General features: G+C 49.0%; 9 protein-coding genes across 9 annotated transcripts; 5 read left to right on the forward strand and 4 right to left on the reverse strand.

The window, feature by feature from the left end:
* Positions 1-756: 756 nt before the first annotated feature.
* FTJAE_12304 (uncharacterized protein) lies at positions 757-1,164 on the forward strand (the record flags this gene model as incomplete). Its single annotated transcript, XM_037345336.1, has 1 exon — positions 757-1,164. One exon carries the CDS (start codon positions 757-759, stop codon positions 1,162-1,164), a length of 408 nt encoding a protein of 135 aa, XP_037200636.1.
* Positions 1,165-3,191: 2,027 nt separating this feature from the next.
* FTJAE_12305 (kinesin family member 22) lies at positions 3,192-5,434 on the reverse strand (the record flags this gene model as incomplete). The annotated part of the gene is made up of 2 exons (XM_037345337.1): positions 3,192-5,128; positions 5,224-5,434. The coding sequence occupies 2 exons, from the start codon at positions 5,432-5,434 to the stop codon at positions 3,192-3,194; spliced, it is 2,148 nt and encodes a 715-aa protein (XP_037200637.1).
* Positions 5,435-5,819: 385 nt separating this feature from the next.
* On the forward strand, positions 5,820-7,110 carry FTJAE_12306 (altered inheritance-mitochondria 24 mitochondrial; the record flags this gene model as incomplete). Its single annotated transcript, XM_037345338.1, has 3 exons — positions 5,820-5,991; positions 6,055-6,173; positions 6,229-7,110. 3 exons carry the CDS (start codon positions 5,820-5,822, stop codon positions 7,108-7,110), a joined length of 1,173 nt encoding a protein of 390 aa, XP_037200638.1.
* Positions 7,111-8,216: 1,106 nt separating this feature from the next.
* FTJAE_12307 (monocarboxylate transporter 2) lies at positions 8,217-9,756 on the forward strand (the record flags this gene model as incomplete). Its single annotated transcript, XM_037345339.1, has 3 exons — positions 8,217-8,648; positions 8,700-9,274; positions 9,330-9,756. 3 exons carry the CDS (start codon positions 8,217-8,219, stop codon positions 9,754-9,756), a joined length of 1,434 nt encoding a protein of 477 aa, XP_037200639.1.
* Positions 9,757-10,838: 1,082 nt separating this feature from the next.
* On the reverse strand, positions 10,839-11,634 carry FTJAE_12308 (NADH2 dehydrogenase (ubiquinone) chain; the record flags this gene model as incomplete). Its single annotated transcript, XM_037345340.1, has 4 exons — positions 10,839-10,942; positions 10,996-11,184; positions 11,242-11,361; positions 11,424-11,634. The coding sequence occupies 4 exons, from the start codon at positions 11,632-11,634 to the stop codon at positions 10,839-10,841; spliced, it is 624 nt and encodes a 207-aa protein (XP_037200640.1).
* Positions 11,635-12,163: 529 nt separating this feature from the next.
* FTJAE_12309 (tRNA (guanine-N(1)-)-methyltransferase) lies at positions 12,164-13,396 on the forward strand (the record flags this gene model as incomplete). The annotated part of the gene is made up of 1 exon (XM_037345341.1): positions 12,164-13,396. The coding sequence occupies one exon, from the start codon at positions 12,164-12,166 to the stop codon at positions 13,394-13,396; it is 1,233 nt and encodes a 410-aa protein (XP_037200641.1).
* Positions 13,397-13,497: 101 nt separating this feature from the next.
* Positions 13,498-15,144, reverse strand: FTJAE_12310 (DNA primase small subunit; the record flags this gene model as incomplete). Its single annotated transcript, XM_037345343.1, has 4 exons — positions 13,498-14,110; positions 14,162-14,608; positions 14,656-14,850; positions 14,900-15,144. The coding sequence occupies 4 exons, from the start codon at positions 15,142-15,144 to the stop codon at positions 13,498-13,500; spliced, it is 1,500 nt and encodes a 499-aa protein (XP_037200642.1).
* Positions 15,145-15,559: 415 nt separating this feature from the next.
* FTJAE_12311 (u3 small nucleolar RNA-associated 22) lies at positions 15,560-18,928 on the reverse strand (the record flags this gene model as incomplete). Its single annotated transcript, XM_037345344.1, has 2 exons — positions 15,560-18,631; positions 18,683-18,928. The coding sequence occupies 2 exons, from the start codon at positions 18,926-18,928 to the stop codon at positions 15,560-15,562; spliced, it is 3,318 nt and encodes a 1,105-aa protein (XP_037200643.1).
* Positions 18,929-20,435: 1,507 nt separating this feature from the next.
* On the forward strand, positions 20,436-21,230 carry FTJAE_12312 (uncharacterized protein; the record flags this gene model as incomplete). Its single annotated transcript, XM_037345345.1, has 1 exon — positions 20,436-21,230. The coding sequence occupies one exon, from the start codon at positions 20,436-20,438 to the stop codon at positions 21,228-21,230; it is 795 nt and encodes a 264-aa protein (XP_037200644.1).
* Between the last annotated feature and the right edge of the window lie 747 nt (positions 21,231-21,977).

A 21,977-nucleotide genomic window follows, 5' to 3' on the forward strand; every position in this document is an offset into this window, starting at 1 on the left:
CTCCACTAACTCTCTAAAGTTAGGTACCTGCGGGCTACTGTCCCCGGTGTGCTCCCCTCCACTAGACAACTAACTCTTCAGGGGCCCGGCCCATGCTGGATGCATGTTCAGCACTGGACCTCAACCTTGAGTCTTATCTTCCATCCAATCCTCCCCCCCTCGTTCTTCTCCCTGTTCCTTGTACCTGTCGCAATCGTAATCCTTCTTCTACCCCCAGTCTCCCGCTCTCATTCACATCCACTCATTCATTTTTGACTCGGATCTCTTTCGTGGACAAGGAAACATAACTCCAGGCGATTTGCTTCCTCTTGCTCAAGCTATTAATGTCCCCTACTCTCTTTTAATACTACTGTCCAACCAACCTCGATATCGCCGAAACAGCCGAGCAACTTACATCAGTACTTGACTTGACCTGCTGCTGGTGACCATATAGTGCAAACACCAATACCCAGTCAAGACGAACAATTGCCTCCCCCTTTATGATCAGGGTCAATTCAAGGACAGCACAAGACACACAATCCCCCGAGACGAAACATTTTCACTCGGTACAAATCGAAAGCGTACGGCATTGATTGCAGTACGAATACCTGGAAACTTAATCTCCACATCCTCGACTCCTCCATTACGAAGCCAGCCTCCCTCGCCGCGTCCTCGAATCTCACCGAGAGATCCGAACTGATCGCCCTTAAATATACACGGGCTCAATCTCACCTCTTCTGAACGCACCACCTAAAACTTGATACATCCACCGCAAAAATGGGCAAGTCTCTCATGGACAAGATCCAGGCCAAGCTGGAGCTCTTCCGTCTCGAGCAACGCTACACCCGCCGCCGTCACCGACGTTCCACCTTCGTCTCCAACGCTGTCTACGTTGATGGAGAGTACGTCTACCAGACTCCCAACAGCACTGGCTCCTCCTCCGGTTCCTCAAACATCGATGCCCTGCACGGAGACAAGGCCGGCGTTGGCTCTATGCCCGGCCCCTCAAGCGTGGGCATCGATGAGCATCACTTCCCTTCTGAGGTGCAGCACCAGCAACAACCACCTATGGCTACTGCTGAGCGTAAGCGTCTGAATCGCTTCAGCTCCATTCCTCACTTTGGAGGCTCAAGCAACAAGCAGATGCCCAGCATCCAAGAGCGACGGAGCAGCATGATCCGATGAGTCAATTCTTGGACAGTCAAACCAACACAAAAAAGACAAAACAATTAAAAAAAATCACGCGATGTTCTTTTTTTATGATTGACGGTATTGGCGCCAAGCGATGGTTACAGCTTAGGCGCAGGCGTAGCAGGCGCATAGCTACAGCGTGTAAGCAACGGACACGATGAGATGAGATGAGCTGAGAAGAGACGGGGACGGATCGGCTTGGATTGGAATACATGAGATGAGACGGGAGACCATCTGATGAACGAATTGGACTTAACGGATACCCCCAATTCATTCGAGGTTTTCCCTACGACGAAACTCGCCCAATTTTGTTGGTACACGTTACAACATCGGATCGCATCACTCACTACCTACCTCACATTTTATTGTGGTTGGGTTGTGTGCCCAGCCATGGGGCCTTGTTTAACGACTTGTTACTTTGGTTACTTTTCCGTCCCACATGCTTTCTCTCCCCCCTTTTTACTCTGGAGCCTTGAGAGAGGCTTCAATTTGGATATCTGGGGTGGCTACGGACTGCAGAGCTTTGCAAGGCTGGACGTGGCATCGGTCATCACCGACATTTTTACCTAATTTTCCTTCTATGGCGTTGATTTATACTTTTTTGCTGTTATTGCTGCTTCTGCACCTTACTACTCAGCTTCCTACGGGAACAGCTTGGGATTGGTTGTTGCATCATTATTTCTAGAGCTGACAGGCAACTGTCAGGCGCTGCAATCTGTACATAACACAACAAAAAGTATTGCAGGCGAGTTTTATGGGAGGATATGGGCTTATGGACTTTGACCTGAGTGAGGTACCAACGAATGCAAACAAATATCATGTTCAAACGCTTAACTTGCAACCTACCTACCTACCTTGCTGCTGTCTATGACGAATGGGGATGAAACAAGTCTTGATCGATACGAGATGTGGCATCGAATTTTAATTTCCGTGGATCTGCGAGCTATGTCAGTGTCTCAGGTTTTCAGATTCCTAAAACAAGGTCTGTTTTACTGTCAGATTCACACAACACGATTGCGAATAAGAAGACATCTTTAATGATGATCATAAATATATACAATAATGCTGATGCATTTGGTCACATGCATTCTTACACGAAACTCAAGGCTTCGGCAGCCGGTTTCTAGCGTCTACATGTCTCAAATCATTGGATCGTCTAAGTTTGGGTCGGCAGAGACGTTAAATAATGCAAACGCCAGTGGCTATGCACAAACCTAAAGTGACAGAAGTGGTTTCATGTGGTGCGATCGTCCCTAAATTCCTTGGTCAACGCATAAAATACGTTTACGGTGTAAGTGGCTGTGTTGTCTCGTGTCGTCTTATCTTCTTATGTATGCATGAATGTCTGCAGCCCATACCAGTAACATGTTTATGGGTTGGTTTATGCTCCATAATGAACCGAATCGTTGACAAGAATTTGCAGAATTCAGTCAAAGAATGTCGTTTAAAGCAAGGAATACAAAGTCCTAACATTACCTACCATCTTATGGATATCTAAACATTAGTATCAAGGGTAGGCTACCCTGTAGATACACCATAGCTTTTGAAGTTCGTCCCACCAAGTGAAATGCGATAGCTCCTAGAGGGCTTATTTATTATTAAAGCAATATTTAAAACAGGACATTGATTACTGGTTGGCGATAGCAAGCTTACCTTCTTCGCGGGCAGTGTGTAAGTGTGGTTCAGTCATGATAGTCCCATTTCACAGTCCATTGACCCTACAACAAACGATGCACATGGAATACAGCATAATGCAAGTCAGTATTACTTGGACACAAGATGTAGTGCAATTTGGAACCCGATTAATGAATAAACAAACAAACACCTAAATGACAGCCTTTTACCACTGCCTTCCATGCAACCTTTGTATAAATTCAACTCACCCAAACTCCATGAACTCCCCTCGCTTTCCAATGCATCCATCAACTTCGAACAAAACAGGGGGGTATACGGCTATGATATAAGACCAAAAGCATTGGATGCCCATCCCATCTCCGGGCGTAAAGCAACTTACGCCACGCTCAAACAACAAGTCCGTCATACGCTCTCTCCACGGTTCGGCTTCCCATGCCAGGGACAGTCCTCAGCTGAGCAAGACTGTCGATACGGCCACCAGCCTCGTCATCGTTGACGAGCTCAAGATAGTCAACTAGGTCACGGGCTTTCTTCGCACCGAAGCCGACTAGGCTTCGAATCTGATCGAGGTCGCGTGAGTTGACAATATCGAGGAGATGCTGAGTTCGAGGCGATGCGGGACCCTCATCGTCACCCGAAAGAATGGACTTGGTGGCAAGAGCCTTGACCTTGAGCTTTCGAGACTTGGCTTTTGGGGCACGGCGAGCAAACTCTGCCTCATCAACGTCTGCTTCGGCAGTCTCGTAATCGCCGTCAGCATCATCGTAGACGAGCCTTCGCTTCTTGCGCTCTGAACGAGGAGTTTCCCGGCGGGGAGAAGGAGCGGGAGCGTTTCCGTTCAACCGTGATCGCAGTCTCTCGATTTTGTTGAGCAGCTTTGTTTGTCCAGGAAAGTAGGGTAGAGCCTTCTCGTACATCTTGAGCGCGATCTCATCCTCGCCACGCTCCTTGTGTTGGCGAGCAGCCAGGAGGAACCTCAAACCATCCGACTTGGAATCATCTCGCCATTCATCGCTGTCAATCCGCCGCTCGAGAGCTTCCAATCGCCTTTGCACAGCATCACTGATTTCAGGTTGGACCGTTGGTGGTGGCTGAGATTCCTTTTCAGCTGCAACGCGAGCAGCAAGGATCTCGCTGACCTTCTTCTCAACCATGGCCTCAATCTGGGCAGCGGAAACCGTAACAGATGCTGGAGCTGTAGGTCTCGAGATCTTACTGGGTCTCATAGCGGCATCATTCTCAGACGGCCGCTTGACTGGATTGACTCGACGAGCGATATTGGAGCTCACTAGGGGACGGCTGACAGGTGCTGCTGGTGGCTTGGACTTGTCAGTGTAGACGCTGAAGGCTTTGACGGGCTTATTGGCATCAGCAGCCTTGTCAGCGGCCTTGGCAGCAACATTACCATTGTGCACGTTGGTGAGATTGGCAAGTGGCCGAAGAGGCTGACGCTGGACATTGGAACCTGTGAGACCCGAGTTTGCCCTAGGAACTTGCTTGTACACAATCTCGTTCTCAATCTCCCTAACCTCAATCCTCTTGGCTCGAGAGCTGACGTTGAGACTGCTGAGGGTGTCGAGGTGATAACTTCGCAGAGGGGACAGATTCAAGATCATGACAGTGATTCCATTGTTCTGACCCAGTGACAGAATCCGTGTCATCTTGGACTCCCGGTAGGGTATCCTCTTGTCACCGCGGCCGATAGCATCGATGCACTGGCTCAGGACAAAGAGACTCTTGTTGATGGCCGCAGATTCCACCAGCCTCTCCTTTCCGTTGTCGGTTCGGCGGTTGTCCTCAGATCCGGCCAAGTCAATGGCGGATGCTGTGCTCTCCCTGACCATCTCTGAAGTCGTTTGGATTAGCTTGACTCGTAGAATAGCATGGCTGCGGCTACTGTGAGCGTTGAGCTTGGTAGCTGCCGTGACGCGGTTGTTGTTGGCTTCGATATACAGCTTCTCAAAGTCCTTGAGGTCTTCGCAGGCTCTTTCTGACAGACCGACAACGATGGTCTTGCCATTGGCCTCAGCTCGTAGTGGTAGGCCGGTTGGCGTTCGCTTCTCGGGTGGCTCGAGGAGATCAAAGACCTTGTCGTTATAGATCTCATAGTAGGACAGCAAAACCTGGACATCCGTCTCACCACGAGAATCCTTCATGATCTTCTTGCCTCTTCGAAAGACGTTGCTGAGCATCCGAGGAATCACCCCGCGATCTGCCAGCTTCATACCGCCTCGCATCGTGTGTGTTTTACCGGTACCGGTGACACCGTAGGCGAATATTGTGACATCGAATCCCTGGAAGAGAGACTTGACGTGCGGCGCCACTATTCGAGTCAACACACGATACGATATGAGCATGAACGAGAGGTAGTAAACGAAAACAAGATGAAACAAAACGCGTTAGCTTATAAGATCGCACCTTCAGCAGTAAACAATTCCTCTTGAGTGGTAGATCGGTCGTACACGCCATTGAACGCGAATGAGAACTCCTCAGCCTCGTTCTTGGGGTTGGGAATCTTGACGACCGTGTTTGGCTTGCCAGCATCCGCGGTATCGGCTCGAACAATAATGTCACATTCGCGCTCCTTTTCCAGCAGCGGTCTTATCCTGGAGACCACTCTCACACTCATTGTGTAAGTACTATGAATGTATACACGTGTATTCGGTATCGAGAGGATTGTATTGGTTGTGAGGGCGAAGAAGCTCAAGGTGTCGTTGAGTCGGACTCTGTCAGCCTACCAAACTGGCCGCTACCACGTCCTGAAAGTTAGCAAAGATTTGCTATAGAGAGAGATGGCATGGGTAGCGGTCTAGTGAAATGAGGAAGAAAGCACGGGCGTTGGCACAGCAACGGAGCCGCACGTGACATGAAGTGTGGGAACGGGAAAAGCCGCTAACAAGACTGATTCGCTTTTGGTGATAGCGGGTTAAGGTTCCATCCATGGCTTGAGTTGAATGTGAGGTGGTAGATATATAAGTTGTACAGCTCTCTCAGAGCTCATATATCCAAACAAAATGCGAGGCCAATTGCCCTTGACGAGAGCGGCACGAGGACTACGGCTGCGGGCAATACCCTCGTATACCTGCACGCAGTGTAGGAGTATCCAGATCAGCGCTGCGCCGAGCACTGAAGCGCCAAAGGTTGGAGCTGATGCCTTTGGAGCTCTTGAGGCAAGGGATCCTGCGGGTATGATTTCTCCGTGCCATTGAGCCATGACAGAAGCGAGTCTCTGACCCTTTACATGTTTAGATGCTCGATTCGAGGTTCTGGGCTCCCCATATTCGCTCCTTTCCGTGACGTTGTCGGCGTCGCAGAAGCTCTATACTCGGAGGGGTACCTTGGTTGCTGTGGCCGGCAAGCCTGAAAATGTACGCAACATCACGACAAAGATATACAGAAAAGACTTATTAATACGATAAACAGGCCCAGTCCACACTCTCGATCCTCAACCCGATCACTCGAGCCTTTCTCGGCGTCCCCTTTCTCTACCAGCGCATCTCAGCCACGACACCCATCACAGCCTTGATATCGACCAAGTCACCTACAACCACTTTTACAGTCCTCCACCTTGACGGAACCACAGATTGGATGGTCTCACAGAGGAATGCCCTTTTGGCGTGGACAGGACACACTCTTGCGCCCTCGGCGCGCATCCAGAGCAGCCTTACACTGGCCCATTGGGGCAACACACTCCTTACGGGACGAGGTCTCGCTGCTCTATCAGCACCAGGACAAATCTACGAGCTCACTCTCAAAGAGGGAGAGGAGTTTGTCGCGCACCCCGGAAGCGTTGTCGCCTACTCGATCAGCCGATATCCGCCACAGCCTTTCCGCTTCAAGAGCAACAGCCTACGACTCCAGGTGCCCTCGCTATCGAGATGGATCTCAGAGCCTGAGTGGGTGAAGACTGTCCGTAACTCGGAGGTATGGAAGTACCTAGCAAGAGCTTTCTACAGCATGCGAACCGCTACTCGACGAACCATCTGGGGTGATCGCCTTTTCCTCCAATTTCATGGCCCTACAAAGATCCTAATGTCTAGCCGAGGAGTGCGCGCTTCAGATGTTCTCACTAACAAGCAAGTGAACGAGATTGCTGATGCCGAGCCCGGTGTCCTGGCAAAAGCCCTCGACTTGAAGAACAAGCCCAAGCTGACTGACGGTATCGAGACCAAGCCTGCCCCTGTCAAGGCTGTTGAGCCAGAAGTGGAAGACAAGTCAGTGACGGGGATTCACGTTGCCACAGTTGAGAAGGATGGCAAGGTAAAATTCGAGGACAGCAAAGATCTCAAGGAGTTCATACGATGAGAATGTGCAGACGAGGAGCAATGTGATATGAGTGAGCGATGTTGCAGAGCATGAATTAAAAAAAAGGAGGCAGATGAGCAGGAGACTTTTACACAACACAACGTTTTGTTTGTCATGTATGATTACTTCCCTACCTATACTATCCATCATAGAGCTGAAGTCTTTATGTATCAATACTGAGATATTTGAAGAGCTCATAGTTGATTGGTGTGATCGGGAATTCGGCTCATACTCAAGTTTGTGGCTTGAGTCCTGGAGAGGCACAGCCAGCACCATAAGCGTAATAACAGCGCATGTCACTTGGTAGGTAGATACCGGTATTTTGATGGACGGGCTAATCAATTCTCGCATCGGATCCGAGCGGTCTATTAAGTCTGGCCCCTCCCTACCTATAGGAGATAGCTCAACAACAGGCTAAAACGCACGACGATCACTGACTCATCTCATGCAGCCAACTTATCTGACAAACCATTCCTTTTCAACTTGTATTAATAATGTAGGCTCGAAAGGAGCCCTCGTATGTTACCATGGCTCGAAATTATTGGATGATTTCCGATGCCAGCCACGCTTTGGGCTTAGACAGCTCGCGACTCGGCTTTGAGTTAAGTCCAATGTCAGAGTGAGACCAGCCTTATGAGACTACGATATGTACCTAGGTATGAGTTGTGTGATAACGGACGAAATAAGCAAAGAGCACCCTTGTTAAAGCCGATACTGGTCCACACTTGGACGGATTTATCACCTCCGCCAAGGACGAACACCGATTAATGGTGCAAGGATAGGCACGTTACTCCGTAGGTATTGGTTTCAACAACGGGAGATCTACCCCACTACTATAGCTAATATAGATCATATATTACAGCATAGTACATAGGTAGGTAGATGTAAGACGGTGAGATTTACAGAGGGCGACTTATTTAATAGTTATAAAGGTTCTGCCCATGTTGGACTGAGCCATACAATCACTACACAGCAATGATTTACACTTGTTAGCACTGACATGACATATCATGGCCTAGTGGCAGCTTCAGTAACACGCAATATACAATAATAATACTTCCCTTTCTTCGCCCTACATCTCAGCTTACACCTACACAACCATCATCATGGCTCGTTCGACGATATCCTCCTCCTCCGAGACCGTCAATGACAGAAACCTCCAACCAACCACTTCAACAGACCCTGAAAAGTCAGCTCCTCAACCTACGACCAAGACAGAAGCCAACATACATCCAGAACCTGCCAACGCCGTTGCAGCTGATCTCGAGCGTGGCGACGATGATGAGAAGAAACAGGAGCAACCGCCAGCAGGCCCTCCACCAGGAATGGCACCAGGTGATTTCCCAGATGGTGGTTTCGAGGCTTGGCTTGTTGTCTTTGGTGGATGGTGTGCTCTGTTCTGCACATTCGGCCTTGTGAACTGCGTGGGTGTGTTTCAGAAATACTATGTTTCTGGACCGCTTAGGGACTATGATAGCTCTGCCGTGAGCTGGATCACCTCTGTTGAGGTGTTCTTCATGGTCTTCTGTGGTGCCATTGTATGTATACACATCCTCCTCGTATCTAGCAATAAACTGACCTCTTCCTAGTTTGGCAGTCTCTTCGACAACTACGGCCCCAAGTATCTTCTCTGGGGCGGATCGATCGCCTACATCTTCGGCCTCATGATGATTTCTTTGTCAAAAGAATACTACCAGTTCTTCCTCTCACAGTCCATCGTCGCAGCTATTGGATCAAGCGCTGTCTTCAACGCTTGCATGTCCTCACTCGTCACATGGTTCTTCAAGCATAGAGCTGGCGCTTTCGGTATCATGGTCTCAGGCTCATCTCTCGGAGGTGTTGTTCTCCCAATCATGATGGACAAGATGATTCAGAGTGTCGGTTTCCCCTGGATGATGCGTACCATGGCTTTCATGTTCCTCGTCTTGCTTGTCTTCTCTTGTCTCACTGTCAAGTCGCGTCTGCCTCCCCGCTCCAAGCCCTTTGTTGTCAAGGAATACATCAACGGTCTCCGCGAACTCCCCATCCTCATCACAGTTATCGGCTTCTTTCTCTTCATGTGGGGCATGTTTCTTCCCTTCAACTATGTCCTCCTCCAGGCTCAGGCTGCGGGCATGTCCGAGACTTTGATCCCTTACCTGCTACCTATCCTCAACGCTGTGAGGTAAGTCATGGCCCTTCTAGACGATGCTTTGCAGTACGTACTGACTTGACTACAGTATCTTTGGTCGTATTATTCCCGGCATTATCGCCGACAAGATCGGTCGATACAATGTCATGATCATCATCACATTCATATCCGCCCTCTTTTGTTTCTGCGTCTGGATTCCTGTCAAAGATACCGCCGGCATTGTAGTATTTGCTGTCATTTTTGGGTTCTCATCGGGTGGCTATATCAGCCTCGTCCCGACTCTCATCGCACAGCTCTCCGATATTCGCCAGATTGGCACTCGTGTTGGCGCTGCGTTTGCGGTTTCGTCTTTTGGTGCTCTGACAGGAAGCCCCATCGCCGGAGCCATCGTGTCTGCTCAGAATGGTGACTATCTCGGCCTGCAGTTGTTTTGTGGCTGTTCTATGCTGGCCGGTTGTATGTTTTTCGTCTTCGCACGTTATGTGCAAGTCGGATTGAAGGTTGTTAAGGTCTGAGATCTGTCCAACACGGATGGAAGAGAAAATCACAGGCTTGAAAGTCGGTTGTGTTGGAAAGAAAGGATCAAGGGCAAAAGCAAATGGAACCCACACGAGACACAGGATGGATGAATACATTCAAAAAGGGTTAACATTGAGAACGTGAGATAATCCGCATTTAATGAGAAAGTCGCTAGCTTATACTGGCGTAAATAATGAGATGACCGTAAAGTCAGATCAGGATAGACAAACGCTTGTGACAAACGTAAAAGAGGAATAAACCAGAGTAACTATGCTTGGATGGGTTAGCGACACATCCAAATGAGCTTGCAGTAGACAAAGATAAAATGAGCGGGTTCTCAGGATGTAGATATTGGTGAGCGTTGGAATCATTTAGATCATAAACAGCCTCTGACTCGATGTATCATCATAGAACGGTATGCGAGAAAATGAAATAAATCACACGTACCACGATGCTTCATACAGAAATGATTTCGTAAATGGGTAGATTAGGAGCCTAGTGTCTTGATGCAGTCAGTATTATTCATTCAATAATTAAAAGACTTGATACAAGTGACAATAGGGGCTCAGGATGTAGATATTGGTGAGTGTTGGAATCATTAAGATCATAAACAGCCTCTGACTCGGTATATCATCATAGCAAAGCAAAAGAACAGAGACACACTTGACCTACCTTGCGATATCGTAACATGGGGTATTTCCTTAATGATAGAGAGCTATGAATGTAATCTACCATGGTCAGTGAATAGACAAGAATAACGCCATCAAAACCACGCGAATTAATAGGGGATCGTGCTCAGGATGTAGATATTGGTGAGGTTTGGAATCATTGTGATCATAAACAGCCTCTGACTCGGTGTATCATCATTGCAAAATGGGGAGGGATGGATGAATGAAGGCTCAGATGACATACCTTTTAGGAGAGAACTGACTGCCCAAGCGTGAGTTGGCACAGTTCAGAGCTTCACATGGAAACAAAACAAAACTCCAATTCTCTAGTGTAGCATCTCTTCCTCGCCCAGAAGAGTTATGTACAATCGCTCCCGTCCCGTCCCGTGCGCCCGCTTGTCGCATCGTGCTTATTGGCTACCCTCGACAGTCGCCTTAATAGGGTTGATCTCAACACCATACTTCGCACTAAGTCGCTCTGCCCTTCGCTCCTCATATCCAGGAGGTCGGATGCCTATCAAAGTGTGAGAAGTTGCCCGGCCACATCAAACGTTGTGCGCGACTTACCTCGGCCCTCGCCAATCTCTGAAATAGTCTGCTCAATTGGCAGTCGGGTGCTTCGTCGGATGATCTCCTTGCGCTCGAACTCGTCGTCCTCTCTCTTGAAGCTATCGTATCGGCCGCCGAGGTAGTGGAACATACCCTGGAAGATTGCGAGACCACCACCGAGTCCCATAACAACGGGCATTCGTCTCGCTGTAGCGTGTTAAATCATGCGGTTTTTGTGATTTGAGGTACAAGATCAGGTCATACTGGGAAGGCCGAGAACTGAACCCAGGGCGAAGCCACCGAGAGCAGCAGAGAAGGCGTCGTCCTTTTCGCGGAGGTTCATTGAGCTTCGTGAGACGAAGACATATGCGGCGGGAGCGGCGGCTATATGACACAATTAGTACCGCTAAACCTCCAATTGGCCTTGTCCACCGCATCTATCGTACCTCCGATACCGATGATATGAGCACCTCGGGTGAAGACGCTCAAGATGCCGACATTGTTCTTGGCCATGGCATTCTTGACGGAGGAGAGGAAGAGACCACTGAGAGCACCGATCACACCAGCCTTTGCGGTGTCATCGAGGACATCGTAAGGCTTGAAAATGTTGTCGGCCTTCTTGTGAGCCTTCCAATTCGCGCTCGACGGGTGCTCCATTGCGATTGCTGTGAGGGAGAGGAGTTGGGAGCTTTTATTTCTTGGACCTGAGGTTGAAGCCGAGCTATGGAAACTGTAGGATTGAGATGCCTCCACAAGGAACACGTGACGTTGGTCATCCAATTACTCTGCTCTCATTGGCTCGGGAGAGCTCAATGAAATTCAAGTCCTCTATCGCGGTACGTACCTCCATCATGGCCCCACCAAAAATTGGCTACTAAGTTATGAGCTTAACAGAGAGATTCTTCCTCTCTAGCTTTGATTCTGAGGAGAGCTATTCGACGGATTGCCATTGACTCATGGGGAAGTCTGGCTCTTATTACTTTTATACCACTATTTCAACTTTTGCGGCTGCCCGATAATAAGATCGTTACACAGCTCATTTTCCTATTCGACGTTATCCTGGCAAACCTCTTACACGACTTAGTCTAACATTTGGAGGAGTTAACCTGAACTCAGAATCAGTTCATCAATTCGCCAAATATTGGTTTCATGTATAGATAAGACCGGAAGGATTGTTTCTCCCAGGATGGAGCCAACGATAAGTGAAGGAGAGAAAAGTCAGCCTCATCAGGAGACACTCTCACTACCAGAAAACTCAGCCAACACTGGACATGGTGAGAAAACAGTCACCGCCGACTCTCACACAAAGCCAACAGATAATGTGCCTCTTGCAGAGGGCTCAACTGTTCCTCAAAAACGGCCTGCGGATGACGAAGCCGCCGAGCCTATGTCCAAGAACGCTCTCAAGCGTTTGAGAAGACAGCAGCAATGGGAAGCCGGAAAAGAGGAGCGCAAGCAGAAGCGAAAGGATAGTCGAGTCGCACGCAAAGTCCGCAAGCGTGAGGAAAGAGCAGCACTTATCGCTCAGGGCATCGATCCAAATGCCAATAGGCAGCAGAAACCTCCTTCAGTCAATGTGCCTGTCACACTCATCTTCGATTGTGATTTTGAGCAGTACATGCGCGAGAAGGAGCTCATCTCGCTCGGCAGCCAAATCACCAGGTCATACTCGGAGAACAAAAATGCGAAATATCGTACACATATCTTCGTCTCGGACTGGAATGGAAAACTGGCTGAGCGGTTCCACCAGATCCTTGATGACAAACACAAGAATTGGAAGGGCATTGACTTTGTGGACGGAGATTTCATCGAGTGTGCGAAGCAGGCTCGGGAGAAGATGAAGGATCCGAGTGATCGCATGGTCGATCAACTCCAGAGGAGCCTGGACAACAGAATCCCTTGGGTTAGAGACGAAAAGGACCCTCTCCCCTTGCCTGATCCCGAGCCTGAGCCCGCTCCCGAGTACCAGGACATCGTTTACCTGTCATCAGACTCGCCGTACACACTCGAACGCCTCGAACCCAACACAAGCTATGTCATCGGCGGCCTCGTCGACAAGAACCGCGAGAAGGGGTTGTGCTACAAACGAGCGAGGGAACGTGGCATCCGAACGGCTCGGTTGCCTATCGGCCAGTACATGGTGATGCAGAGCCGGACGGTGCTAGCGACAAACCACGTAGTTGAGATCATGCTCAAGTGGCTTGAGTATGAGAACTGGGGCGATGCGTTCATGAGTGTCATCCCTAAGCGCAAGGGCGGTCAACTGAGAGACCAGAGGGATGATTCAGGTGAAGCAGAAGAAGCTGAGGGGCAAGGGGTCGAGGAACCTGAGGAGGAAGATCAAGAGATCAAGGACCCTGATGCTGAGGAGACCACCGCTCAAACGAGTACCCCTGAAGTGGAAGCTCCCTCAAAGTAGAAATATCTGTATTAGTGCCTTACTGCGCCAGCCAGTTCCAAAAGTAAATACCAAGTATACCAAATATACTGTTCATAAGTCTGTTCCATCTCATATCACATCTAAAAGTCCATGGTTTCATCCTCCCGCTCCCGCTTAACCTTGACATCCTTCTCATCCTTCATCAATCCATTGACAAAATGTCTGAACTGCTCGATATATGGCTTGAGGCTTGTCTTTTCCCAGTCAGCTGTGCCTTTACCACCCTCCTCCTCCTCCCCCTTCCAGGAGTCGATCTCGGCCAAAAGTTCCTGCACCGTAGGCACGCCTAGAGGATCAAAGTCCTCAAGATTCTTTGTGTTAATGGGCACACAAACTCGGCCAGTACCAGGATGCACGACAAAAGGACTCTTCAGCAAATGGTTGAGTTTCTTGCTGACTTCAATATCCAGTCGGGGGTAGGTGTATTCTAAAACGATGTCTTGCTTGGCTTCAAGGAGCTGTCTGGCGTCGAGGTTTTTGCTGGCGCCTGACTTTGCTACAGCGTCAATGTCAGCCCATTTTGAGGCTGATGCACGTCCTGGAGCGGCATCCCATTTCCTTCTTAGTGATTCGTTAAGGTTCTGGTTTGGGAGAAGTTGCAAAAGCTTCTCAGATTGCTCAGCAGAAGCCCATGGGTCTTGGACATCAAGAACGTCTTCTTGGAAATGAGTTTTCAGGATCTCCAGGCTCCGTCTACGACGAATCAGTGTACCGTCTTCACAAGAGTCTAGGTCATGAACTCACGCCAAATGAGGATGTAATGGCCTCCTCACATTCACCTTCTTTCCGCTCTGTGCACCTCCCTTGACCACCTCAAGATAGCCTGCAATTGCTCTTCTCTTCTGATCGTCCATGCTTCGAACCTTCTTATCGCAAACCCAGGCGTGAGCACCTCGTCGTCCTGAGTACACCCACATGATGTGCTTGAAGCCAAAGTCTTCTCTCAGCGCAACATCTACCACTTTAATAGCCATTGTCATGAACTGCCAGCACTTGTTGCAGATGTTGGCCTTGTCACAGCATGTTCGAATATCATCGTAATCTGTCAAATCTATATCGAAACATAGCTCTTTCGCGAGGGGCTTGAAGGCGGATGAGTTGCGGAGTTGCTTTCGGTCCCGGGGATTGGTGGTGTACACGGGTCCGATTTCGAAACGAGAGGGCATTAATCGGAGAACGTCCTTGCGGAGCCTGTTACAACATGAGTATAAATCGCATTGAGAAACAAGATCGCGTACATATCGGCAGTGGGGAAGGATTGGTATCGGAGGTAGGCATCGTTCTGGAGAGTGAAAGCGAACTCTCGGTTGCCAAAGTCGTTTGTTGGGGTTGGACTGTGATTGAGCCACTGAAATAGGTATCGCCATGGGAATAGTCGCTGATAGAAGCTTCGCATGACTTCAGGATCTGAGGCTTTCAATGTCATAGCATCGCTATAACCAATTAGTTAAACCACTGTGCCCAAAGGCGGATGTTACGTACAAAAGCGGTGCAACTTGTGAGCTTGGCTGAACAGCGGCGGAACTGGGAAACTCCTCGTCCGAGTCGACATCGTCGAATAGATCCTCGAGTTGTTTGGCTTCCTTTTTGACGTCTTCTGTCTCGTCCATCTTGACATCTGCCTCAGTCGCATTAGGAGCCTCATCAGAGATTCCTGTCTCCTCCATAGGCTCGTCCTTAACGTTGCTTGGGGAGGACATGGCTTCTGCTTCGACAGAATGGGGCATTTTGATTAATCGACAACAATCTTAGTCGTGATCAGTTCCAGAGCGCCTATGAATTCGAAGTTGTCGTAGCTGGTTGTCGCAGTGATGGGACTGGAAGATTGGCTAAAGATAGTGGTCGAGGGGTGAAAGTGAAACGCGTTAAGACGCGTCTTTTTGCGTTAAGCTGTTTCCACTACTGGCAATCAAATGGGGTATGTACGTATCTTTGATCCTCATCCCACCAAAAAGATCCATCGATCTTATAAGTCAATCAGATTCCATTTACTCCGAAACTATAAATGTCAGGTAAATTCGACGCCTGATGTAAATTAAACTTTTAAAATCGTTTCGCAAGATAAAAGCCTGAGTCTATATCTTGATCTATATGCATGGGTATTCTCCAATATGTCTTAGCCTCTTCAACCGTATGTCAGCTTTACTCGACTTCCTCAATCTTTCTAATCATATCGCCACCAATCCTAGCAATCTCTGACAACACTGCCTTACGGTTCACCACGACTACATCTCCATCCTCGTCGTTTACCTTGTGGAAATTATAAGGTAGACCAGCTCGGAACTTCTGCTGCTGAAGCTTTGGGTTCCAGATCGCCCCTATCACAGCATCGTCCTCGTCGCTGTTGTTGGTTCCCCGGAAGAATACAAGTGAGTCGTCGTATACACGCTGTAGCTCCTCCATCAACACGTCGACAGGATGAGCACGGATGGGGAGTGGTGCGCGACCTGTGCGATCATCGAGGTTCTTGAACTGCGAGTGACGGCGGGCTGAGGGGTCAGAAGCAGCCTCTCGAAGTATTGAGCGAATAGCTTTTCGAGAAAGATGGAAAAGAACATCGTAGTCTTCGAGCGAAGTTTCGAAAAGATCAGTAGCATCAATACGGTATCCGCTGTCCTTGACAAGCTTACACGCAGCCTTGGCCAGTCGTGTCATACGTGAAGCGATGAGCTTAGAAGGTCCATTGCGGGTATAAGCGAGGCCAGAAGTGTCATTGGAGGTAGCAACAAACATGACTGTGTGGTTCATGTTGGGGTCCTTTTTGCGCCGAGACTCAAGCTCTTTGCGAATGTTATGGCGATCGTCATCAGTCAGCTCCTCTGCAGAGTCGACAATCAGAGGCTCGTCACGCCAATCCCAGCGCGACAGGAATGTCAGGGTGCGTAAGAAACCTGTTGAGGCACTCGTGGGGGCCCTCCATGGGTATGGTTGCAAGAACACGTGCAGAACGAAGAGCTCAATAAGCTCCTCGCTGATGTGGCTTGAAAGCTTGTGAGAGTTGAACCAGTGTTTTACCAAGCGGATAGTCTGTGACAGAGGATGAAGGCGTGTGCAAAAGGTTGAGATAGTCTGTGTATGAATTGGTAGGGTAGCAAAGAACCAGTTGGTCCTAGCCAGGACTGCTTCCGACTGTTCTCGAATGTGAGCATCAAGTGTTTTGTTCTTGATTTGGCGCTCAAGCAGGGTATCTTCCAAGTCTGCATGGATTCTCAATCTAAATGCCGCGCCAGATTCGTAGATAATATCGAGATACGCCAAATTCTCGATGCCGATCTCCCTATTATCCCGGCCAAGGTAGGTTGTAATGTTTTCTTTCGCGGCCGTGAGACGCCTGTCAAAGTCCAGCAAAAACTCAATCTTGGTCTCTTGAATGGCCACTAGGTTCTCAGGCCATCGATTCGATGCCTCGAAATAGAGGTTCACATCTATAGGCTCAATAGTACCTGTGTGGAAGCCTGGGCTTGGAGCATCAACCGAAGCATATCTAGCAGCTGGTGAAACCGGCGAAAGCTGTCTAATCTGCAGCGGCAATTCTTCAAGATTTCGAATATCGTATTCGAGGGTCTGGAACGCCCTTCGAGCAGCATCGAAAGCCTCCTTATCCATATGCGAGAATGTGATAATGTTGGAAAAGCCAGCCCCAAAAGCAATGATATTTTCGCTGGCAACCTTCAAGTGTCGCTTCAAGATGTACGCTGCGATCTCCTCGCAGATCTGGAATGGGACTTTGCTTGACCACTCAACACATTCAAGAATACTGCCATCTTTGAAACGACGCAGCTCGGCCTTCTCGCCCCAGAATTGTCGGAACTTGGCAGCTTCTTTTTGTTCTTCTGCTGCGGGACCATGCTCCATCTGTCTGGACATCTGGGCGAATTCGAACATGACCCCAAATTGAAGCTTACCAGAACTTGAAGTTGGCGCGGAGCCCAATGACCAACCAGCTCTGGTAGGCAATTGGAAATGCACAAGATGAGCACGAGTGCCGTAGGCCTTTGTGAGTACCTTGTGTGCTTCTAAGCTAAAGTCCCACGCATGTCCTCTGCAGTCAGTAGAGCTACTAGACTTAGGAATATCCTTGCTCTTAATCTCGAAGATAGCATCGAATGTCTGCAGGGGAGCATCGGACTTGACAATGAATGTCGGGTCGAACTTGTCAGCAGCTTCATCAGCGAGGAGGTCGGTGGTAGACTTGGCGTGCATTTGAAGGAGACTCGCAGACCAGGGGCTCATCTTTGACAGCACGTTGAGTTCTCGAATTGGGTCATACATGACAGGGCCAGCTTCTCGGACAGAGTCGGCACTTATCTTGGAGGATCCGAAAACGAAGGGTTTCTTATTGAAATCAGTGGTCGAAAGGAACTGAACAGCAGCCTTGAAAAGTTCAGTGCTGCTAAGAGAGTTTGAAAGCGCTGCCTGTCCATTTCGTCCACCCATTTGAAGCAAGAGAGCAATCATGACAGACCACTCGAAATGGCCAAACCCACCTTGCGAGATGGAGCTCCCGAAACCCCTCTGCTGCAGCCAGATTCTTCCCAATACACAGGCGTCAGTCAGGGCGGGGCACTCGTTTTTGGCGTGCGTAAGAACACGCAGGTAAGAGATGAACGTTTCCTCAGCTTTCAAAGTAGAGTTATAGAAAGGAGTTCCGGTCTGTGTCTTTTTGTCATCGGACTCTCCACTTCGGTTGTTGTTAGAACTAGGAAGTAGCTTTGGCTTGGGGAAGAGGCCATCGGGAGCGCAAGGGATGAGTCGAATAGTATACGGGGATTTCGCAACCTTCGCCTTCTTCTTTGAAGGTTTCCCATTGATCTCCTTGGCATCGGTCTCCTCATCGGCGGACTTGGGTCGAAGTGCAAGTATAGGCAGAAGCGGGTTCTCGTTCAGGTATTCAAAGCCGATATCCATCGAGTCTCCCAACTCTTTCTTGACGCTGGCGGCAATGTAGGCAATGTAATATGCTCGGCGGTAGAAATATCGCATACTTGTAAAGTCCTTCTCTTGGAACATGGTCTTGGGCATCTGAACTACCATGTCGATGCCAAATTGCGCCTGGGACTTGACCATGGTCTTGGCGACATAGCTACCAACGACATTGTATGAAGCTGGTTTCTCAAAAGAAAGCTTGTAAGGAGCATCTTTAGCAGGCTTCGGATCGGGATAAGGTATGACAATGCGATGGCTCTTCTCAAAGCGACTCGTGACTTCGGTGATCTACAAAATCTGTTAGTCTTGAAGATTGGCGGCTTTGCACATAGTACGAACAGGCTCAGGTCCGTGGGGAGTCGCAGTGTCAATGGCTTCCTTCAATCGATGAAGGTTTGCATCAACATCCTTCAATGCCTTTTCATAGTCAAGTTTTGCCTCTTTGAGTAGCTCGTCTGTTTGGAGGACAAAAGTGCTAGCGGTTGAGACTCTGGCGGAGCTGCGAGCCTCGAAATCAATGAGAGCATCGTGTCTCAGACCAGATGCAGAGTGGCCTAGCTTCCGACGCTTTGAACTGGACTCCATGGCGGTTCAATTATGCGCCAGATTGTGGGAGACGGTTATCGACAAATTGGAGGTTCCTTGGTGTTGAAGCAGCCACTATTGACTTTGGTCTTGGCTCATGCTGTAATTTTTTTTCTGAGGCCAGGATCTGCGGGGCGATAAGGAGCTTATCGGGAACAGTACGTACTCCCACCTCCAACCATTCTCAATCGGATCCGAGCATCATCACTCATTGATTTGCGTCAATACAATCATCGACAGTTCCCTTCTCACAAACGTTCCTCTCCTTTCCTTCGGTTAGATCGTCGCGTATTCTCCTTTTGAGAAACTCACGCCATATCTTCCCTGCACATAAATAATGCAGCTACTACTGTAAAGCACATTTCCAACCGTTCAGGCGATCACACTTAAAACAACTCCTTGCTTAAATATACCCGCCAAACAGACCACGCCTTGCAGAACGCTTAGGCCAGTCCACTCTGATACGTGATGCCAGCCAAACTCTCTAGTCTTTAGACTCTCTCGCCCTTCTCTTTGGTGGCCCCCCCCATCTTTCACGTTCACGATCGGTGATCGTCAAGCCATCAGTTCGAAAATGAGACATGTGAGGATTCACGTTGGATAACCGCTTTCAACTATGTGTGCAAATTAAGAAACGCACTCTTCTGAGACAACTGTTTGATGACATGACCCGTGAAGGCGTGGGATTTCGGGTTGTTTACCATTCCAGTATAAACGCTACACTGACCAAAAGAAGTCAAGGCCCTGAAAATCAACCACAACTTCAGCTCAGCTCGAGACAACTCGCTTGTTTATGTTGATGTTGATTGACACCGAGCCAAGTCGAGAGACCAACAATCATCAATGCAGCGCCAGCAGTAGCTCTGCTCGTCTATGCATTAGCCTTCCAGAATGAGAACCCCTACTTGCCAAAGCGACCTAGTCGCTGCAGGTTTCTTCCGCCCTTGACGTCTTTAGCCTTTTGGACCTAAACGATTGGTCTTTGACGTAACACTGTCGTGTGTTTGTTTTGTTGTGTTTGAGTGTCTTGCCTTCTCCTTGCCTTAACCTCCATACCACTTAGCCTGAGTTGGCCTGGCAAGCCCCAGATGGCACCCACGCCAAGTTCCGTGCTTCCAGTCTCGAATCATTGCTTTTGTGGTGTTTTATGCAGTTCAAGGCACGCAGCATGTAAGGAGAGTTTGCGCTGGAGTTCTCGGAAATTGCCTCTTGTTCATCAACAGGTGGCTATAAGAACAAGGTAACCCTGTCCATCAGTTTATGTATGACTTGTTCATGCAAACCATATATCTGATTGTTGAACAACTTAGATAGCTGTGGTTTCTTGTCCGCTGGCCTGGTCTCTAAGACACGACGGGTATTTCTCCTTTTGTTAGACTGTTGCCTCGCGGCGCGTCACGCTTCTCATCATAATACTGAACCTTGCCCTGCCTGAATCACTTGACGCCTCTGTCCAACAAGATTCAGCGAGCCGGTGTAATTCAAGAAAATACATCCACTTGTCATAATGGAGTCATACACAAAACCAAGACCATCTCTCACGCTCTCCTCATCAGCCATGGACCTTGACACGGATCGAAGAACACCATCGCCCGTGCCCTCACTAGGCTATGATGCTCTCAACACACCCACAGCCGAGATGCTCACACCGCCAGCTTTTGCTTCAACGTTCTCGCTGCCCATGAATGCCGCCAAGAACATATCCCTCGGTACCAATGCTTCTCCAAGAATTGCAAACGACAACGACTTGCTGCCTTCTTCGCTGCCTCAAACCGAAACATGTGGAAGCGAGAGACCAGATATGTCTTGCATGGGAGGAACTCCCGACTTTCTCCTCCTGTACTGCTTCGACTTGGACAGAGCGGTAAACTTTTACTCGCGTTGCTTCGGCTGGAAGTTCTTCGGGGATGTGAACGCCCAAAAGTCTGATGATCCATATATGAGGCGATGGGGATCTTCACACTTTGACGTGCAGCCCATGAACTTCTTCAACTCAAGCCAGAGCGGGGGATCTCGCATCACAGGAGCCTTGATGCAAGTGAGAGACACGGGAGACAGCCGTGCTCAGCTCGAATACAAGCGACAGATAGCCATGGCACGCGGTGTAACACCAGCATGCCACATTCGAGTGGCTGATCTCAGTATTGCCGAGACGTTGATCGAGAATAACTACGGCGAGATCAAGCAGCTGCGATACGGCGTTCGACAATGCATCATGGATATTGGAGAGTTTGTCGATCCTGAGGGAAACTTGATCGGGCTGGTATCTCTTCACCCGGAGAATGCCACTACTGCTATGTAATGTGGATTATCGAGTTGAATGGGAAATGGTTATTGTGGAGGATAAAGGAATACCCGATGGTTCACTTTTCATTCTTCCGCTCATGCGAGCATCCAATGTTTTAGGGAGCTGCCACGAATTTGCCTATAGAGCTAATGATGGCATTTGGAGTTTGGAGTTTTGCGTCCAGAATATCATGGACACTTGGCGTTGTGTTGCAACTTTTCAAATGAGAAGAAGGGAGGGAGTGTTGATAACCCCATGCTTCTAGCTCACCTTATTTAGTACCTAATTTGGAAGTGAATTAGAGTCCATAGCCGACCTCGGATCGGGAAGCAACCGGGTCGGAAATCTAGGATACGCTCTGTAGTCACAACAATTACTACTAATACACATAATCACCAATGAATAAAACGGTGACTGAACCCCGAGATGTTCCTCTCCAAACATCAGCAAGTTTTCCTAACAAAGCTAGCTCGTCGAGGTGAGAAACCCGACCTGTTTGGCTGTCATGAGAAGCCCTGTTCCGTCATGACAAGTCAACTCCCGAAACGAATAGCCGGGAGGTTCGGAAAACCCATTACCCGCCCACTAAACTACAGCGCCAGACTGCTCTGTCTGGGCCTGCCCCGGACTTGAGCCCCCGCTGTTCTCACTGTCCTGCCACTCATGACCCCTCTATCCTCGGTCTCCACATGAAGAGATCGGGGAGATCCTCCACTTCGCTTCCGGTCAAAGGTGAAGGTTTCTCTTGTACGGGGACCACCC

This window comes from Fusarium tjaetaba (assembly GCF_013396195.1).
Source record: "Fusarium tjaetaba strain NRRL 66243 chromosome Unknown NRRL66243_c0000330, whole genome shotgun sequence".
Classification (NCBI taxonomy): Eukaryota; Fungi; Ascomycota; class Sordariomycetes; order Hypocreales; family Nectriaceae; genus Fusarium; species Fusarium tjaetaba.